The sequence below is a fragment of the Oryctolagus cuniculus genome, chromosome X (genome assembly GCF_964237555.1).
Source record: "Oryctolagus cuniculus chromosome X, mOryCun1.1, whole genome shotgun sequence".
Classification (NCBI taxonomy): Eukaryota; Metazoa; Chordata; class Mammalia; order Lagomorpha; family Leporidae; genus Oryctolagus; species Oryctolagus cuniculus.
The window spans coordinates 95,766,169-95,787,744 of record NC_091453.1 but is presented as its reverse complement, the minus strand read 5'-3'; the positions used below and the strand labels follow the sequence as shown (position 1 = coordinate 95,787,744).

The following is a 21,576-nucleotide window of genomic DNA, read 5'->3' as shown; positions in this document are numbered from 1 at the left end:
CATCTTTGTCTGGTTCTAGATCGTAGTGGATATGCTTCCATCTATTCCCCATTCAATATGGTGCTAGCTGTGGATTTGTGATACACTGCCTTGATTGTGTTAAGGAATGTTCCTTCTATACCTGATTTGCTTAAGGTATTAAGGATGTTATGTTTTATGAAATGCTTTATCTGCATCTATTGAGATAATCATATCATTTTTGTCCTTCAGTTTGTTAATGTGATATGCCACATTTATTGATTGTGAATGTTGAACTATTCCTGCATACCAGGGGTAAATCCTACTGTGTCTGGTTGAATGATCTTTCTGATTTGTTGTTGGATTATATTAGCTAGTATTTTGTAGAGGAGTTTTGTACTAATGTTCCTCAAGGACATTGGTCTGTAGTTCTCTTTGTTTGTTGTGGCTTTCTAATTTTGGAATCAAGGTGATGCTGGCCTCATAGAAAGGGTTTGTAAGAATTCCATCCATGTCCACTGTTTTGAGTAGTTTGAGAAGAATTTGAATTAGTTGTTCTTTAAAAATTTGGTAGAATTTAGCAGTGAAGCCATCCCATCTTGGACTTTTCTTTGTTGGAATAGTCTTTCTTACTGATTCAATCTGCATCTTGGTTTTTAGTCTATTTAGGTTTTCTATGTATTCATGCCTCAATTTTGGTAAATTGTGTATATCTAGAAATATATTTATTTCTTCTGGATATTCCAATTTGTTGATGTATAGCTATTTGCAGTGATGCCTGATAATTCATTTTATTTCTGTGGTATCTGTTTTAACAAACCCTTCTCATCTCTGATTTGAGTCTTCTTCCCCACCCCTTTTTTTTGGTTAGTTAGGACAATGGTATCAATTTTTTTTAATTTTTTTCAGAAGACCAGCTCTTTATTTCACTGATCTTTTGTATTTTTTTTCAATTTTGTTTTATTTGTTCTTTAATTTTTATTATTTGTTTCCTCCTACTAATTTTGGGTTTGGATTGTTCTTATTTTTCTAGACTCTTAAGATGCATTGTGAGGTTATTTGATGCCTTTCAAATTTTTTGGTTTAGGCACTAATTGCTGTAAACCTTCCTCTTAACACTGTTTTTGCTGTTTTCTACAAGTTGTGATATGTTGTGTTGTCATCTTCATTCATTTTTAGGAATTTTTTATTTCCCTTTTGATTTCTTCTATGACCCACTATTTATTCTGGAACATGTTGGTCATTCTCCATGTGTTTTCATATTTTCTCGAGTTTCTTATGTTGTTAATCTCCAGGTTAATTCCACTGTGCTTAGCAAAGATACAGGGTACATTTTCTTTAAATTTGTTATGATTTGTTTTATAGCCTAATATATGATCTCTCCTAGAGAATTTCCATACACTGTTCATCTTTTTAAAAATTCTTGAGAGGTAGAAAGACAAAGGCAGAGACAAAGAGAATTTTCCCATGCACTGGCCCTCTCCTCAAATAATAGCAATAGCCAGGGATGGGCCAAATTGAAGCAAGTAAGTTGGGTATTCAATACAGTTCTCCCCTGTGGGTTGCAATAAACTGACTACTTGAGCCTGAGCCATTACTGCTCGATCCTAAGTTCTGTATTAGCAGAGAGCTGGACTCAGAAGCTGGGGCCAGGTATCAAACCCAGATACTCCATTGTGAGATGCCATCATACTAACTGACATTTTAACTACTAGGCCAAACTCCTGTCTCTAATGTCCTATCATATGAATATCATTGTCATCTTAACCAGTTCTTTCTATTGTACATCTCAGTTGTTTTCAGGTTTCCACAATTATAAGTGAATCTTCTGTGAATAGTCTTAGGCATAAATGTTTGGATTTTTCTCATAATTTCCTTAGGATTGATTCCTGTAAACGAGAGTATGAACTTTCAAGGTGTAAATGCTTTTCATAATGCTTCTTCCAGTTTACCTTGTACCTGCAATGAATGAGAATGCCAACCTCTCTGCATCTTTTTTACTGAGCTTGATAAACTTCACAGTTTATTTCATAGTTTTTTTTAGGGAACCATAAGGGACTGTCTCCAAATATGTGCATTTGTTTCTAATCCATTTGAGACCCTAGCTAGCACACATACTCTACTGTCGATATTGGCTAACTTGTTCAGTGTTAACACATACTTGTTTTGTGTGTTGTATACCAGGTCCTTATGATTGTATACTGTCAGTCAAAAGCATTGAGGTGAGGATAGATCAGGTGAGAGAGGCTAGTCAGCATCACATAGACTTCATGTACACATTATCTCTGTGATTGTGAATAAATCATTATAACTTCCCTAGATTTCAGTTTCTTCAACTCTAAAAATCAAATAAATCAAATACATGATGAAATTTTTTGAGAAATTAGTGAATGCCTTGAAGCGTTTGTTAGAACGCATGTACATATGTGCACACACACATACATACACCAGAATTATCAAATATTTCAAGAACTTCTAGGTAATCTCTGGATCTCTACTTTGTTTTTACTTGGAACTAAGGATATTAGAGTCTTTACCAATTCCACAGTTCTATAAATCTTGTATCTAATATCAGATCCATGCTTAAACTCTCCAGTACTTTCCTATTGAAGTTGAAATCAAAATGAAAATCTTTACCAGCCATGTCTGACTCAGCACACATGTGGCTCCTTTTTTATCTCAGCCCTAAACACTTTCCTCTTCAGGTGCTATGCTCTAGCTACACATTAAAAATAAAAATTAAAAATAAAAATAAAAAATAAAAAACTTCACTGAGGTAAATAAGCATTTGTTCCTAAAGTTTATACATTCTCTTTAAGTCTCTCTTCCCATATCTCCCATGTCTCCCTACCCTGAGACAGCCACTAAGTTCTCTGTTACTGGTTTCACTTTATTTATAGTTTCTCTTATTAGTTTCACTTCTTAAAATTTTATAAAAGTAGAAATAAAAATCATGTACTCTATTTTTGTCTGTCTTCTTTCATTCAGCATAATGATTTTAAGATAATCCATGTTGTTTTGCATGTGTTAATTGTCCATTCCTCTGTATTGTTAACTAGTATTCCATTATATGGCTGGTCTACAATTTAGTCATTTGTTTTTTTTCTAGCTTTTGGCTATTATAAATAAACTTCTTTGAACATTCAGATAGAGTTTTGGTATGAACATATGTTTTCTATTTCTTTGGGTAGATACATAGATGTGGAATGGCCTAGTATAAGATAGACTTTATATATGATGATGGGGGATAAAATATTGCCTGTAAGAAGCTATTAAATTTTTTATATTGGGAAAATGTGATAGAATCTGAGAAGTTTGAAATTTGTTTTCTTATATACATGATACTTATAAGATCAGAAGTGAAATCCTTCATTGGCTGGCCTAAATTAATGAATGTTACTCTGTCTCCCTCTCCAGCTTTTTTAAAGGATTTTTTTTGAGTCTTAATAATCTTAAGTAGGTAGTCTTTGTCACCTTCCTACCCATAATAAGCATCCAGAATTTTTTTGAAGAATTCTATCATTGCAAAAATTGAAAAAGAATCATTTATCCTTAAAACAATGTTGATTTAATCAAATGAATTTGCAAATGTTTGCTTTTGTGCCTCAATACTATTAATGATTTCAGTTTGTATGATAAAGAAATAAAATGTATTTCATGTTTTATGTGTAGTATAGGTCAATTTACGTTTAATAGCAATTGACATAGAAATGGTAATCTACATAGTACTATTGGCTATCAGCCATCTTTTGCCTAGAGAACTCATTCCATAGTTTTTAATCACTTTTGATCAATCTTAACAGATTCTTGTGTGAACAAAGCAAAAGTTGAAGAAAGTGAACAAAAAGCCGTGGAGTTTTCCAAGAAGGTAAAGCCTATAAAATACTGGTTATTATTGTGACATTAATAATTTGATCACAGCCCATATTCTGCCCTGTTTCATTATGGAAAGTTTTATAAATGTTGTTTTAGTTATGTAGTACTTTTTATTTCTGAATTCAAACTTAACAGAACATTATTTATTTCATAATAAGATAAGGCTGCCACTATTTCCTCCTCATCATCTTTAATCCATTATGTAAGACAAATAATAAATGAAATAAAATCAGATTGCCAAAAGGATATATTTACAAGAGGTCAACCAAAGTAAATTTCCCTGTTGCTTTCCTGTAGCTTTAAGTTACTTACACAAAGTAGCTGTTGGGAGATCTGTGAGATTTTTATCTGGTCTTCTTACTAGTTATGGTCCTTCAAGTGATGGAATGTGCCAGGGGCCTCAATCTCTTTCTTTCTCTTTCTCTCTCTCTCTCTCCCTCTCTCCCTCTCTCTCTCTCTCTCTCTTTCCCTCTCTCTCCCCTCCCCCCTCTGCTTACACTTAGCTTTTTTGAATTCTGTGATTACTCTCTTTAAAATATCGTTGTTACATCTTATATGTTTGGTGGAAATTGAGGTTCCTCATTCTTTCTTAATGCCTTAAGTAAATACCTTTGAGTCGATGCCAGCTTTGTGAATATCGTAATTTTATTTAGATAGGATTGTCTGTTCCTTGTTTCATGAACTCATAGCTACCATTTTATTTACTTCTACTAAAAGTTTCTCTTTCTTTCTTGTTCTAGATCCCATTAAATGTTAGTGTAGTATTTCTCCCCTGTTGGGTGCAGGGAGAAGGATTGAAGCACAAGTCTAAAAGCTCTCTGGTTTTCAGTCTTCTGACAGCAAGATAAAGTGCTTACATATTGCTGTGTCTTCAAAGTTATGACTTACCTTAGAGATTAGATAATCACTTTTGCTATCACTCTAGAAATAATAGAGTTACTTCAGGGCATCTGAAGAAATATCTTTGTTCTTTCAGTTACTAGAATAGATTTTAAGAGCTTGGGCTTGAATGTAAAATGTTTGTGTAGAGCTGTCATTTTTATTGGTAATAGAAAATGCATACTTTTTGATTAATAGACCTTTATAATTTTTAATGTTCTCATTTTAAGTAACAAATTTAGAATTCCCTTTGAAAATCACAGGATCTCTTTAATTTAGGCTACCACTGTGATAGGATACCATAAGACTGGAGCAGATTGTGATTATCTAGTTTTCTGTAAGCATATATTATGGGAACAGGAGTTCTGAAATAACAGAAAAGAAATTTCAGTGTGTGATGATTTCGTGTTATCACCAACATTTAGAATGAATGAGTGAAAACATGTATGGCCTCTTAGTGGTTATCTGCGTGCACTTTAAGAGGCAGTACAAGGGAGTTTTTTTTTTTTTAAGTGGTAAAGTGACAGACAGTAATTATAAGATGTGATCTTAGCTTTTCCACTAATTAGCTGTGGCTTTAAGTGAACCACTTACTCTCCTTGAACCTTGGTTTCAGAGAGGATAAGATTAGTGGGCTTGTAAAAAATCTCTTCCAGTTCACATATTTAGGCTTCTTTGCTACTCTTTGTGTTTATGGACTAATGTAATTTTAAGTTAAAAGCAGAAACATTGTGTTCATTTTCTCAAATGTACCAATAAACTTTTTATACAATGAAAACTGAGTGCAGTATGCTTCTTTTTTAAAAAAAATATTTATTTAATTTAAAAGTCAGACTTGCAGAAAGAGGGAGAGACAGAGAGACAGAGATCTTCCATCTGCTGGCTCACTGGGCCAGGCCAAAGCCAGGAGACAGGAGCTTCTTCCAGGTTTCCTAATGGGTAGCAGGGGCCTGGGCACTTGGGCCATCTTCCACTGATTTCTCAGGCACATTAGCATGGAGCTGGATTGGAAGTGGAGTATCTGTGACATGAACTGGTGCCCATATGAGATGCGACGCCACAGGTGGTGGCTTTACCCACAATTCCACAATGCCAGCCCCTGCAATATGCTTTCCTAGAGACCATATTTAAGAAGCAAACAGGAGACTCTAACTTTGGTAGGAGGGATGGGAATACAGATTCAGATAAAATACTAACACTGATAGTAGTGAAGTCAAACAAACCCAGATTAGAGGACCTCTGTCTTCTTAATGAGGTGGAAAAAAGGCATTATCTGAAGTATCAATGGCTCTTTCAGCCTAAGAATCTAGGATGGGTTTGAAATGTAAGGACATTATAGAAGATTTGGATCAGCCTGTGTGGGACATTTTCCAGGGACTCAAGTGGAGATGAATAAAAGCATTACTAAGTAAAATTTCAGATTTCACCCAAATAATATTATCCAGTTGGCTCACCCATACTTTTGTCAAATTTATCATTCCCAAAGGTCAAATGTACCATGAGGATGAGTAGTTATTAATAGTAAAGATAACTTTTGTATGTTATAAAGACAGCTCTGGACAGTGTTTTTATATACATATATATGTATGTGTGTGTGTGTTTTATACACATACGTATATCTATATGAATTAGAAACAAATAACATTGTTAGAATAATATACATGCTTTTAAAAATGACTTGAAGTGACATTGACAATAAGGGGCAAATAAAATATTTTATAGTTCACTGTAAATATGCAGGCTAATTAGTGACTGCTTCAAGCCCTGACTAATAAAGTAAGGGCTGGGGCAAGAGGCACTAAATGATTATTCACCAAACAATCTCTTTGGCTTAGTGCACCCTATTTTAATCTCCCATTTTCCTTCTCTCAAAACATGTTATGTAAGTGTTTTGGTTAACCATCTGAAGGAGAGTGCTACTATAGCATATGTCATTGTACTGTCATATTTTGTGCAACACCAGTTTTTAGATGCTAGACAACAAAGAGTGTAATAGAAACATTTCATTTGTATTAATGTATATTCATTTGAGCATTCTGAAGGTGCAAATCTCTTTGCAAGATTAACTTAGTTGAGGAGTTGACACTGCTTGACAGCATATTTTTAGATTTCATTTTAAATTCATTTAGCTTGAAAATATGGGATGAAACATTTAAAATATTATTAATTCAAAAATTGAATTTTCAATAAAAAATTAAAATGTCCATTATATATGAAGAAAGACTTCTCTCCACCACTGTTTTTTTTTTTTTAGAAGTCAAATGGGTTTTCTTTCTTTGAGTGGAGGGCATAATTCTTATTTATACCGCTACCACCACAAGCAATACCCACCCCTAGGTGGACACTTAATTGTCATGAAAATAATCAAGAGCTCTGATTTTCTCAGTGACCTGGGAATTCAACTGAACAAAAATCATTCCAGTTATTTACCACATGTTGTTGTTTAAAGTTTTCTCAAAACTATATTACTAATTGTATGTTTATGGTGATGATCATTGCAGTTTGATGAAGAATTCACAGCTCGACAGGAGGCTCAAGCTGAGCTTCAAAAAAGAGAAGAAAAAATCAAAGAACTTGAAACAGAAATCCAGCAACTTCGAAACCAGGTAATGAAACAAGATACAGACTTTGTGTCATGTCACAGTAAGTTCAATGGCAGAAAATTATGTTGTTAACAGAGAACGGAAAATGTGACCGGAAGCAGACTTTTGGGCAGTTTCACATTTTAGTTAAAATAACTACAGATTTGATTTTTGAGGACAATAAATCATTTTAATGTCTGGAAAAAATACAAAACACTAATTGCTGAAACTGCCCTGAATATTTTAAACAGAATGCTACACAAGCAAAACTGGTTTTGAGATGAAATTTTCATGATTTGAAAAACGAAATGCATAGTGTTTTTTTTTTTCAAAAAGAATATGGAACTGCTCATTAATTTTAATTATTCCGAAAGTTTTTTGAAATGTCTTTAAATCTTGACTACTATAATTTCAAAACTTATAAACTTTACATTTCCACCTACATTCCTGTGATGAAAAGATTCCATATATACTTTAAATCTTAATTATGATGTCTAAACTTTAGAACCGATTGAGTACTCTCGTCAACACTCTTTATATCTTAAATGAATCTTCAGAAATTTAAAATGATGCTTTAACGTATTGAGTGCTCAGGTGGTGGTTATTGATTGACTAGATCTATTCCATCAATCCACTGAAAAAATTACCTCAAAAGTCATCAGTAAACTCTAGTCAATGGGGTGGCCTTTTCCTTCCCTCAGCTTGCATCACTTAAGTCTAGTAATTGATTTGTTTTCATCAGGTATTTCTGTGTTCTCTGCCGTCCCCTTCTAAATGTATGAGAACTCAGTTTCACTTTTTGAGAAATGGTGACATTCCTCAATGTTCTCTCCTCTGCCTTCTTCTCTGTATATCTTTGTTCTAATAATCCATCAATATACTTTCAAATACCACTTCTTAGATGACATCATGTCTTTTGAGTTTTATATTTCCAGTTGTTCTTTTGCTATCCTGGTGGGAAAGGTCTTATGCCATGTTGAGGTCAAAAGTAATATTTGTGGTCTCCTATCTTTTCTCAAACCAGCTTGGCCTCCATTCTTATTTAAATTTTACTGAGGCCCAGCCCAGTGGTGTAGCAGCTAAAGCCGCTGCCTGCAGTGCCAGCATCCCATATGGTCACTGGTTCAAGCCCCGGCTGCTCCACTTCCGATCCAGCTCTCTGCTATGGCCTGGGAAAGCAGTAAAAGATGGCTAAGTCCTTGGGCCCCTGCATCCACATGGGAGACTTGGAAGAAGCTCCTGGCTTCAGATTGCCACAGCTCCGGCCCTGGAGGTCATCTGGAGAGTGAACCATCGGACGGAAGACCTCTTTCTGTCTACTCTCTCTGCTTCTCCGTAACTCTTTCAAATAAAATAAATAAATCTTTTAAAAAAATTTACTACCATTTTTAACTATCATTTTTTAAAAAAAATAGTGAAACTGGAGTTTCCCTTTTCATTGCTCCACCCCCTGACAAATGAGGCTAATCACTCTTTTATTCCCCACTTGCGTCAAAAGCCAGAACCCCTGCTCTCATATACATCTTGCTTGAACTATTACCATTGTTTCCTGCCTTTTCTCCCTGCCTAGAGTCTTTTCTCTCCTCAAATTCATCCTTTATGTCAGTGGTAAATTAATCTTCCTAAAACACTGCCCTGATTATTGTCTCTCCAGGCTTTAATATGTTCAGTGGCTGCCTGTTGCAGTCCGGATTAAATAAAATCTCCTTACAGGAATGTTAAGGCCTTCTGGCGTGAGCTGCTTATCTCCCTTTGCAGCCTGGGCCCTGACTGCTCCCCTCTCTGCAGCCTCTGTTGCAGTGAAGGCACCTCACTGCCCTTCATATTCACGACTTACTGTCTCCACACTCTGCTTCTGCCAGCATTTCCCAGACGTTAGTTACACAGATGCAAATAGGTGTTTTCATGAGGAAAGCATTCTATAGTCCAATAAATTGAATGCACACGAAACGTGAAATTCAACCTCTTAGAGATTCACAATACTGCTTAGCATTTTGAAGGGTCTGAGATGTCCTCCAATGAAGAAACCTGTCTAAATCTTTTTAATTTAACTTTCCTAAACTTATTTGAGCATGGAATACTTTATCACAGAACACCTGTTAACATCTCCCAGAAATTGTTTTCATACAACTTGGTTGAGAAATGTTGGCTTATGTTATTCTGTGTCAGAAATGTACTCCCTTAGCCGGCACCGTGGCTCAATAGGCTAATCCTCCACCTTGCGGCGCCGGCACACCGGGTTCTAGTCCCGGTTGGGGCGCCGGATTCTGTCCCGGTTGCCCCTCTTCCAGGCCAGCTCTCTGCTATGGCCAGGGAGTGCAGTGGAGGATGGCCCAGGTGCTTGGGCCCTGCACCCCATGGGAGACCAGGAAAAAGCACCTGGCTCCTGGCTCCTGCCAGGATCAGCGCGGTGCGCCGGCTGCAGCGGCGGCCATTGGAGGGTGAACCAACGGCAAAGGAAGACCTTTCTCTCTCTGTCTCTCTCTCACTGTCCACTCTGCCTGTCAAAAAAAAAAAAAAAAAAAAAAAAGAAATGTACTCCCTTGATCATCTATGCATGTGAGACATGTCCATTTTTTATTTTTTAAGTATTTTATTTATTTATTTATTTGAGAGGTAGAGTTACAAACAGATGAGAGGGAGAGACAAAGAGAAAGGTCTTCCATCTGCTGGTTCACTCCCCAGATGGTCACAATGACCAGAGCTGGGCCAGGCTGAATCGAGGAGCCAGGAGCTTCTTCCAGGTCTCCCACATGGGTACAGGGGCCCAAGGACTTGGACCATCTTCCGCTGCTTTCTCATGCAAATAGCAGGAAGTTGGATTGAAAGTGGAGCAGCCTGGACTCTAACGGGTATCCTTATGAGATGCTGGCGTTGTAGGTGGTTGCTTAACCTGCTGCACCACAACACCAGCTGCAAAATATGTCCTTTAAGGAGAAGGTCACTAAAGCATCTTTTGGAAAGAATCTCCGAAAACTCCATAAGGAAAAGATTCTGAACTTCCAGATCCCTTTTTTTTTTTTTGGCCATTAATATTATATTTCTTTGTGTGCCCTCTCTGTTTCTTCCCCTCAAACAGAAGTACTTGGGACCAGTGTTGTGGTATAGCAGGTGAAAGCTGCCACCTGCAACACCAGCATTCCAAATGGGTACCAGTTTGAATCCCAGTTGCTCTGCTTCCAATCCAGTTCCCTATTAATGCACATAGGAAAGCAGTAGAAGATCACCCAACCTGGGCCCCTGCCACCCATGTGGGAGATGGGAATGAAGCTCCTAGCTGCTGGCTTTGGCCAGGCCTATCACTGACCATCTTTGCGTCCATCTGGAGAGTGAACCAGCAGATGGAAGATCTTTCTCTCTGTAACTATTTCAAAATAAATAAATCAATATTTTTAAAAAAGCACTTTGAGAGTATGAAGGATACTTCAAAAAGTTCACTGAATTATAAAATAATCTTATTTTGGTATAAAATTTTTGAAATTCATGAAACAATTCATGGAAATGCATATTCCAAAAAAAGTACAGGGATTTCAATCATTTTACCTCCAAATAAACTTATTTTTAAATTTCATTTTCCATGAAATTTTTGAAGTACGCTTGTATTTCTTACTCTTCTTCATGGCTCAATTACACTTTGCACAGGGATTTACCACTTATTGGGTAGTTGCTATTTATTGTTAAGTTAGCTATAAAGGTACAGTCACATAGCACTCTCTAATGTACCTGAAATTTTATGAAATATGAAGTTATTCATTTGCCCTATTCAATTCACAGTATATTATTTTAGCCTAATTTAATTGTTCAACTCCTAATTGTTCATGGAAGAGAAGAAAAGACTGATATATTTTCAAAATAAACTTTTAATATAAACATTTGATATTATTTAAATTCATAAGATATGAATTTAACTTGAATAACTTCTTTTAATTTTTTTATTTATTCAAGAGGCAGAGAGAGAGAAAAGACAGAACTGCCTTCTCCTGGTTTACCCCCCAATGTCTGCAACAGCTGACACTAGGCCAGGCCAAAACTGGGAAGCAGGGCCTCAATCTAAATCTTCCACATGGATGACTGGGACCCAATGACTTGAACCATTACCTAATACCTTCTAGGGTCTGCATTAGTAGGAAGCTGAACTCAGGATCTACAGTCAGGAATCCTAGGCACTTCAACAGGAGATGTGGCATTCATTTTAAATTGTATCTTAACCACTCGCCAAAAGTCTGCCACATTTGATAGTTGTACAAATTTTATAATAAATGTGAACTAATAGAGACAAAAAATTGATGCCAAAAATGTATCCTTTTGCTATTTTGCTATTTCTTAACAAAAAGTAAGCCACAAAACTTACAGGATAAATTGCTAATTACATGAACTTTTAATTTTCCCCATGATTTCTTTGCTTGCATTCAAGACTGTGAAAGCCAGGTTGCCTGCTATGTTTTCCTATATTCAAAATAAAATGAGAAGAAGTTTATGTATTTCAGTTCTGGAATGTTGCATTCCAGAAGACAATTGTCAGTGGTTAAGTGTATAAACATTTTACATTTGTATATGTAAATATACACATAAACATTCATATGTGTGATAAAAATATGTGGTGATTGTGCCCTGAATATTATGATCAGTATTTCCATGATCATGTCACCTTTGAGTGTAATAGGTCAGTCCTTTAACTTGATTGTTCCAAATTTGCTTCAGCTTACTTATTTTGTAAAGATATTCCTAAGTTCAAATAGAGTATTCAAAATAGAAAATTTGAATTAATAAAGGTAAGAGGACTTTCTCCTTAAATAAAAATAACACTGTACCAAGGAATTTCATTAGTTTTAAACCTTTTGTTTAGTTAATCTAATTTCATAACTTGATTACAAAAGATGGCTGCTCATTGGTAGCGGTTTCTTAGCAATGTTTATAATTAACAACTCCAATTTTATATTTATTTCTGAAAGTGAACACTTGTGATCAGAAGGAATTTCAAGAAAAGTGTACATATTAACCATTGAAAATGAAGACAGTATGAAACTCAGTGTACTCCTTCATCTGTTTTCCATTTTCATTCGAGAAGGAGCTTGAAGTTACTTTCTTTTATAGCAGTTTTTTTAAAATATTTGTTTATTTATTTGAAAGTCAGAGTTAGAGAGAGAGAGAGAGAGAGAGAGAGATCTTCCATTTGCTATTTCATTCTCCAAATGGCTGCAATGGCCATCACTGAGCCAGGCCAAAGTCAGGAGCCAGGAGCTTCTTGCAGGTCTCCCATGTGGGTGCAGGAGCCCAAGCACATGGGCCATCTTCCACTGATTTTCCCAGGCCATTAGCATGGAGTTAGATTGGAAGTGGAACAACTGGGACTCAATCTGGTGCCGGCATTGCAGGTGGTGGCCAGCCCAAAGTTACTTTTTGATGCTAGAAATAAGTTATACTGTCCTCATAATTCATCCCGTGTTCATTCTTTCTCTTCTTGACAAATGACACCCATTCTTGAAGATATAGTCTGTGGTAGTAGAGGGGAAAGGGTTTATTGGGGAAGAGCAACTTTCAAATCTTAATCATGTTTCAGATGGTATGACCTTTAGTTAGTCATTTAACTGTTTTGTAATTATAGTTTTCTTTTCTGTAAGCAATGAAATAAAGGTGAGCCAAAAATGCCCTATCTACATTAGGTTATAATAAGGATCAAAAGAAATAGTAGGTATAAAAAAAAGTTGATAAGCATATATTGCTATACAAATGGATGCTACTTAGTTTTAATTATTCGTATTAGAAGACAGCTAAGTTAATGGTGCTATGCAGCAGATTCTTTGTTTAAAGCTAATTGGCCCCCAGGGGATTTAAATCCATGACCTTGTCTTAATTATCCTATATTCAAACTAACTAGTCTAACATGCCCAAGCATTATCCAGTATTTCCTCTTTGCATATATTTATAATGAAAAGTAATTTTTCATTATTTTTGGGGACTGTTTTACAAAATCTTGGAGGATGCCTACTTTCCTAGCATTAGCAGAAGAGCTTACTGTCCAGACTTAATTTAACAGAATTCTATGCAATTCTGTTTCATTTACTATTAAAACCTCAACAAATAAATAAATATAATTTCAAAAATTATATAAATTACAAATAATCTTAATCCACATATGTCTATCAATTTGTATTTGTTATGCTATATTATAAGCATTTGAACTTGCATTATTTATACTTCAGGGACATGGACTTTCAAGTTCATCAGGAATTCCAGGCCCTCCTCCACCACCTCCATTGCCAGGTGTTGCACCACCTCCTCCGCCACCACCACCTCTACCTGGAGCAATTCCTCCTCCACCACCTCCTCCTTTACCTAATATTCCACCACCGCCACCTTTGATTGGGATACCTCCTCCACCACCACCCTTTGGAGTAGTTCCTCTTCCACCAGGAGCACCCCTTGATCTACCTTATGGAATGAAACAGAAAAAAATATACAAACCTGAAGTGTCCATGAAGAGAATCAACTGGTCAAAGGTAATACTGTAATTAGAGTTTTTTGAGTTGTCTAACCATGATTGATCATCAGTGTATGAATAACTGCATGGCTTGTATAAATATTGTATGATGTTTGAGACTATGACTTCTGACTATGTTTCTTTGGGAGTTTACCATCCTATGCCCATCTTTCAGCTAACTGTCTAGATAACTAGAAAATCCCCAGATCATTTGACATTTTTGAAGAACACAAAAGTATGACATTTTGAAGAAATCAAAATAGTATAGAGAATAAGATTTAAAATACATCAACAAATAAAAGACAATTCTCATATTTTACCATTATTAAGTCTTTCTTATTGTACTTTGTTATCTTGGTTGTTATTGTTCTTAGAGTGACTTTTTTGAGTTTTTAATTTTCAGCTAGTGTGGAATAGGTGACAATATTCAGTAGTGGTGTAACATAATTTCTTTTAATATGAATGAACATATTTTCTTCTGAATGTTATTTTGCTTTATTGTTAACAAATAATATCTTTATTGCAAAAAGTTATTATAAGGATGAGCACAGTCCACATTCACTAGGAAATAATCTTCTAATTCAAATACATTTATCCAGACCACCATTTTGGGGAAATGACTCCTCCAAGAACATGCATACTATACTATCAAGCAGAGTCTATGTAGTGAAATGGTTTCACCAAAATTATGGTTAAATTATTTTAAAAACCTAAGCATTTACTTTTGCCTTACTCATAAGAGTAAATTAAGATTAAATGATTTTATTTTTAAAAAAGATTTTATTTATTTATTTGAAGGGTAGAGTTACAGATAGAAAGAGGGAAAGACAGAAAGGTCTCCCATCAGCTGGTTCACTCCCCAAATGGCTGCAATGGCTGGAGCTACGCCACCCGAAGCCAGGAGCCAGGATACAGTAGCAAGGAGCCAGGAGCTTCTGGGTCTCCCATGTGGGAACAGGGGCCCAAGCACTTGGGCCATCTTCCACTGCTTTCCCAGGCCATAGCACAGAACTGGATTGGAAGCGGAGCAGCCAGGACTGAAACCGGTGGCCATATGGGATTGCTGGTACCACAAGCGAGGATTAACCTGCTGTGCCACAGCTGTGGCCCCTTAAATGGTTTTAGAATGTAGTTTGTTTAATTAGGCACATTTTACTATAATGGAGGATCCATTAGCTGTTGGCCCACTTATCTGTGTATAAATGTAATATTTACTTGTTTAGCAGTATTGTAATGGTTCTAACATATTAAAGCATTATGATGAACTGGAAAATATACAGTTCTAGTCTTGGAGTTCAGTCTGGTGATTAAGAGCACGATTCTCTGAGGCTAGGGTCCCTGCGCTTTAATTCAAGCTCTGCCATTTACCAATTTAGGCAGACACTTAAGCTTTATGGGGCTCAGGTTCCTCATGTTTAGCATGGGGATAAATATGGGTTTTGTGTGAAACGAATAGTGTGAAGATTAGATAAGTTAATATTTTCAAATCATCTAAAACAGTACCGGTACATCATAGGAGGTATATAATTGTGAGCCATCATTATAGTTGATATATTTAACCTAATCAGAATATGTTGGGAATTCCCTTTTCTGAATCTTATTTTCCCTGTTTTCCAAAATTCAGGGGCAAGAATAATGTATGTGAATTGAGAGAGAAATTTTCTAAATTATTTTTAAGTCTCCTATCAATAGAATTTTTTAAAATGTATTTTGCTATGTGGCCTATTGCTGTTATATACTTTTATGCACACTAATAGAATTCTGAGAGTTTCATAATGAATATTTACTTCAAAAGTGTTATTTTTATAGATGCTAAAATTGATTAGTGGGTTCATGAATAAAGGAGCTGTCATTCAACTTTGCTGAAAGTCAATTCTTTGAAAAATTAAATGTAAGTAATAATTTAGAAAGTATTTTTTGTTATTTTTATTTCAGATTGAGCCCAAAGAATTATCTGAGAATTGTTTCTGGTTGAAAGTTAAAGAAGACAAGTTTGAGAATCCAGATCTCTTTGCAAAATTGGCACTGAATTTTGCTACCCAAATGAAAGGTACATTTTATTTTTTTAATATAAATTACAGATTCTGATTGATTCAGTTCAGTAATTTGCTAAAAATTTTCGGTAATGTGTATTTGTATGATTTTCCCACACTAAGGCCAAACATAGATGAATATGTTAACCATATTTCATCCAGTAATTAAATTTTTCCTTCCAATTTTATTTTGCATATTCATCTGAAAATACAGATTATTTTCTATTATTATGTGGACATTATATCACATACTATGGAATTTTCATTTTTACTGAGAAGCAGGGGAGATGAATTTATTGATTTACCATGTAGGAGAAAATAATGTAACAATATCCTAATGGCTTAGAGTTTTTTATGAAATTAGATTAAGATTCGTGCCTTAGTGCTCAAATTGTCTTTCCTCTTAAATTTGTGTTCTTATCAGTTTGGTTTCCTAAAAATCTTATTGTTTTTGTCAGGAATGGATTTTCTGGGTGAATATAAAATATGCCACCTAATAAGTATAGTTTGCTGATCTGATAATGGAGTGCCTTATTTATCATTAGGTCCTTAACTTCTTTGAATTTCACATATAATTTTGATACTATATAAGTAATTTCTCAATCTTATGATTAATCATTGTATTTTATGAATTTTTGGTATTTTATTTCAAGATGACTCAGTAATTATTGCAGACGTGATGGCTCATTTAAACATAGAACTTTTTTAAGCCTGAGTGACTCTTTACAATCAAGATATATATTCTATACTTTCATGCCCTTGGAATTAACACCTTTACCATTCATTTGTCTAATTTGTTACAACATGTCATAGAATGTGAGAATGTGAATTTTGGAAGATTCAGAGAGAGAGAGAAACAGAGAGATCCCTTTTATTATATTTTGTACTCTGGGGATACTTGTGCTCTATTTACTGTTTCTTGTAGATTGAAGTCCACATTCACAAAGAAATATGGGTTGGTTATTAGAGAATTATGAAGAAGATTGGCATTAAAAGAAAATCTTGCCATTGTCTACTTTTTTTTTTTAAATTTGGTATGGTGAACTTCTCTTGTAAAGAGATCTTCAGTGACTCCAAAGATTACTGTTTATTCTAATAATTTTTAAATGGAAAGTTTGTTTATTGCAAAGCATTCATGCCTTTATAGCAAAATATTCATATTCTTAAAAAAATGCACCAGAGAAAATTAGTCTCCCTTCAATCTCAGAATTGCAGCTTTTTCCACATAAAAATTTATTACTAATTTCTCACATTACCTCCTAGCAATAGTCTATGCCTCTTGAAGTATATGTGTATTTATCAGTTTTGTTCATTCTTTGCCATTTGCACTAAATATACTTGGAGATTATCCTATAGGAGCATATGTTCATCTACTGTGTTCTTTTTTACATACCTCATAGAATTTTTGGTGGGGACCTCTCAGTTCATTTAACTAAATTCTCTATTAATGAATATTTAGATTAGTGCCAGACTTTTGCTGTTTCAAGAAATGCTATGGTGAACATGTTACCATAAATACTTATGTTTACATATGTGAAGCGACTTGTAGGATCAATTCTAGAATTGAAATTCCTGGATAAAATGTTGTATACATTTAGAGTTTTCAAATAGACTATGAAATGGTCTTCTAAAGAGTTTCTGTCAATTTATAGTATCACTAAGAATGTATATGAACACACACTGAATATCACTAATCCAGATATCTGAACCAGTTTAAGCACCAACATGATACCACAAGTAGAAAATTTAACGCCTGACTTCATGTGCTCTATCACAGTTAGCACATAGGTGCACTAAAACGTATTGTATAAAATTACCTTCAAATTATGTGTATAAGGTGTATATATGATGCATAAATGAATTTCATGTTTAGACTTGGGTCCCATTCTCAAGATATATTGTATGTATATGCAAATATTCTAAGATTTGAAAAAATATAGAATCTAAAACACCTCTGTTCTCAATCTCTGAACCATAGTTCTTGGTATCCAATAGGTACTTGATAAATGTTAATTCCCTTTTCCTTTTCAGTTCACCTGATGCTGTTGGTGTGTGTATGTGCATTTTGACTTTGTAGTTATTTTTTTAAAGATTTACTTTATTTATTTGACAGGCAGAGTTAGAGAGAGAGGTAGAGACAGAGAGAGGTCTTCCATTTGCTGGTTCACTCCCCAAATGGCCACAATGGCTGGAGCTGCGCCAATCCGAAGCCAGGAGTCAGGAGCTTCCTCTGGGTCTCCCACATGGGTGCAAGGGCCCAAGGACTTGGGCCATCTTCTACTGCTCTCCCAGGCCATAGCAGAGAGCTGGATCAGAAGAAGAGCAGCTGGGACTAGAACAGGCGCCCATATGGGATGCTGGCACTTCAGGCCAGGGTGTTTACCCGCTGCACCACAGCGCCGGCCCCTGGCTGTAGTTATTGACACTTAATATAACTGCTAATTCAGCAAGATAATTTCCTACTTTTTTATGCAGCACTCAGTAGAGCTTATCAGTTACAATGAAGCAATTCTTATTATAGCTGCCAAAACCTCATCAGACCAAGGGAAAACCAAACAAATCATCTCAAGTACTCACTGCCGTTGAATGTGGTGTTTCCATTCCTCTTAACTTTGATGCTCTAGTTTTCTATGTGACCCTGCTTGTACTTGCCTCAACTGCCTTGCCCTGGCTTTTCTAGCTTTAGGGCACCACTTTCTCCCCCAGCCTGATGCTCATTGCAACACACACAGCTGAATTCATAAAGGAGCAACACACCCAGTGTTTCCAAGACTTGTTTCCAAAGCTTTTAGACGCAGTATTCCAGAACCTCTGAGAATTTCCCCCTGTTGCAAGGACAATGGAGAGTTCAGATCTCTCTTCTCACTAAATGCACTGCAAAGCATTACTAGTCTGTGCTTCAGGAAAATATTTACAAATTTAAGGTAGCTTAGAATCGCTAAATAGAACCTTTAAGATACATAACTTCTGAGATTTATAATATTTAAATGTGTAAACATTTAATATGTGTAAGCACCATAAAATTATACTTTCTATGTGCATTACTTATTCTTAAAGTTTTAGAGATGATTTTTTTAAAAAAAATTATTTATGTGTGAGAGAGCTCAATCTTCTATCTGCTGGTTCCCTCCTCAAGTGGCGTCAGTGACTAGGGTAAGGCCACGCTGAAGCCAGGCGCCAGGAACCCCTTCTGAGTCTCCCATGTGGGTGGCAGGGGCCCAAGCACTAGGGCTATCTTCTGCTGCTCTCCCAGGTCATTAGCTGGAAGTGAAGCAGCTAGAACTCAAACCAGCACTCAGATGGAGGCTGCCACCATCACAGGCAGTGGCTTAACCCACTGTTCCACAGTGTTGGCTTGAGACAATTATTTTTGTTTTGGGAGAGATTGGATCTCTCATTTCATTTAGCTCAAGTTTACAGAGTAGCTACTATGTACAAGATACTATTCTAAATGAGAGGGAAACAAATGAATAAATGACTTGTTTGTGCACCAGAGAACTCATAATGTAGCAAGGGAGGTAGTGAAATGAACAGTGTATTTAGTCAAGTTGTAGTAAATCTTAAAATCCTTTTTTTTTTTTTAGAAAATCTTGGGAACACTTAATGGAGATTATTTTGAGTAGTATAAATGGAGATTCCAGAGATTATGTAATTTGAGGTGGGCCTTGAAGTTTAACAAGAATGGCAATACAAAAAGAAGGAAAGATAGCATTCTAGATAGGGAACGCCATTAGCAAAATGTTAGAAGAAAAACTTAAGACAAATTAAATTTAACAGAATTTATTTGAGTAAAGAATGCTTCATTAATCAAGTAGCACTAAGAACTAGAAGAGCTTCAGAGAGCTCCACATAGTGGAGTGAACAATGAGCCTTTAAAAAAAAAAAGGTTTATTTATTTGCAAGTCCAAGTTACACAGAGAGAGAAAGAGAGGCAGAGAGAGAGGTTTTCCATCCACTAGTTCACTCCCCAACTGGCCGCAATGGCCGCTTGGAGCTCTGCCGATCAGAAGCCAGGAGCTAGGAGCTTCTTCTGGGTCTCCCACGGGGGTGCAGGGGCCCAAGGACTTGGGCCATCTTCTACTGCTTTCCCAGGCCATAGCAGAGAGCTGGATCGCAAGTGGAGCAGCTGGGACTTGAATCAGCACCCATATGGGATGCCAGCACTCCAGGCAATGGCTTTTACCTGATACACCACAGCACCAACCCCAACCAATGAGCTTTTAATAAGTTGAACATACATATAGGGTAGAGAAATCATCTCTTTGTTTATAGCTAGTCATCTGCCTTATTTTCGCATGATCTCATTAGTTGCCTGTTCGTGATTGGCTGAAGGTTAGCTATTTGTGATTGGCTGAAATTGAATTTGGTACAAAAAAAAAATGCTCCTAAATTAAGTTTTTGTTTGTTAAGTAAGGACTCAAAGTTCAGAGTCAGGCTAGGGTCAGTGGTCCATGGATTTAATTTAAAGTAAGCATGGGTGATGTACATGCTTTGTATAAACTTAGCAGCCACCTGTTGGATCAGGTTTGTGCAGTGAAGAGCCTGGAGGGTGAAGATGGTAAAGAGAACGTCACATTGAACAATTTGGGTTTATTCTGTAAGCATTGGAGACCAAATAATTTGATGAGTAACACTTGAGCAAGCCTTTGTGGACAGATCCTTCATGGGAATTCACAGGTAGACAATGGATCATTGATTGTAAATGAATATCGGTCAACCAGGAAAGAGATGATAGTTTCTTGACTAATGTGAATTTTCTTTTTAGGTGTTTTAAATTTTATTTGTTTGTTTGTTTGTTTAAGAAAAGAGAGAGAGCAGGGAGTGAGCTAGCGAGAGCACAAGAGCACTCCCTCCTGCTGTTTTCATCTCCTGAATGGCCAAGATAGCTAGAGCTGTGTTGAGGCTGAAGCTAAGAGATGAGAGCTCAGTCCAGGCCTCCTACATGGGTGTCAGGAATCCAATTACTTGAGCAGTACCCTCTGCCTTTCAGGGCCTGCATTGGCAGGAAGCTGGAGTTAGTGGCTGTAGCCAGGTATCAAACCCAGTCACTACAATCTGGGATGTGGGCATCTTAACTGCGAGGCCAAATGTCCACTATCAGTAACAATTCTTACTTGTCATCTCTGAAGTCTCTTCTAATTTCCAAATCCTGTGACATTTAGGGTCTCCTTATAAACAGCAATGATGCATGTGAAAAAATATATTTCAAAAAATCTCTGGATTAATGAAATATATGTTTATGTAATTGCATGTGTCTGTGTGTATATGTGTGTGGAGAGAGAGACAGAGACAGATAGTAAGAGAGGACCCTGTTAGTAATATTGAATATGCATCATAAATATAACTTAGAATTTGTATATGTATTCTACTTTTAGTTTATTGTTCCTTTTGATATTTGAAGATGCATAACTATCAAGGCTATAGTGATAGCATCATTTTCCTTAAAAATTAATAGTAATTATAGATAATAGTGATATTCTATAGAAATTAAAGTGATGATGTTTTATATTAACTAAATTTGAAATAATAGTAAAATATGTAGCTTATAACTGCTAATTCTAATTAGAATTTCTAGGGTTCCCTAGAGGCTTCAAGAATAACAAAGCTAGTGTGTGGAAGTTGTAAGCAATTTCTTTGGTTTTAATGTTGCTTGGAGGAAATATAAGAAATAAACATGAGGTTAATAAAATCTAGCTTCTTCAATAATATATTTCTATAGAGCAATTTAGCTTTAATAACAGAAAATTGAGGTGTTATAAATATTTTA

The 21,576-nt window shown here is 35.8% G+C and overlaps 1 protein-coding gene across 3 annotated transcripts in view; it reads left to right on the top strand.

Annotated features, from left to right (window-relative positions):
* The window catches only part of DIAPH2 (diaphanous related formin 2), a 938,294-nt gene that overhangs the window by 290,563 nt on the left and 626,155 nt on the right, over positions 1–21,576 (top strand). For all 3 annotated transcript variants that reach the window (XM_051827762.2, XM_051827761.2, XM_051827763.2), the window contains 4 exons: positions 3,762–3,826; positions 7,215–7,319; positions 13,499–13,795; positions 15,712–15,826. In XM_051827762.2, coding sequence (XP_051683722.1) covers positions 3,762–3,826; positions 7,215–7,319; positions 13,499–13,795; positions 15,712–15,826 — 582 coding nt within the window. The remainder of the gene's footprint in view (positions 1–3,761; positions 3,827–7,214; positions 7,320–13,498; positions 13,796–15,711; positions 15,827–21,576) is intronic.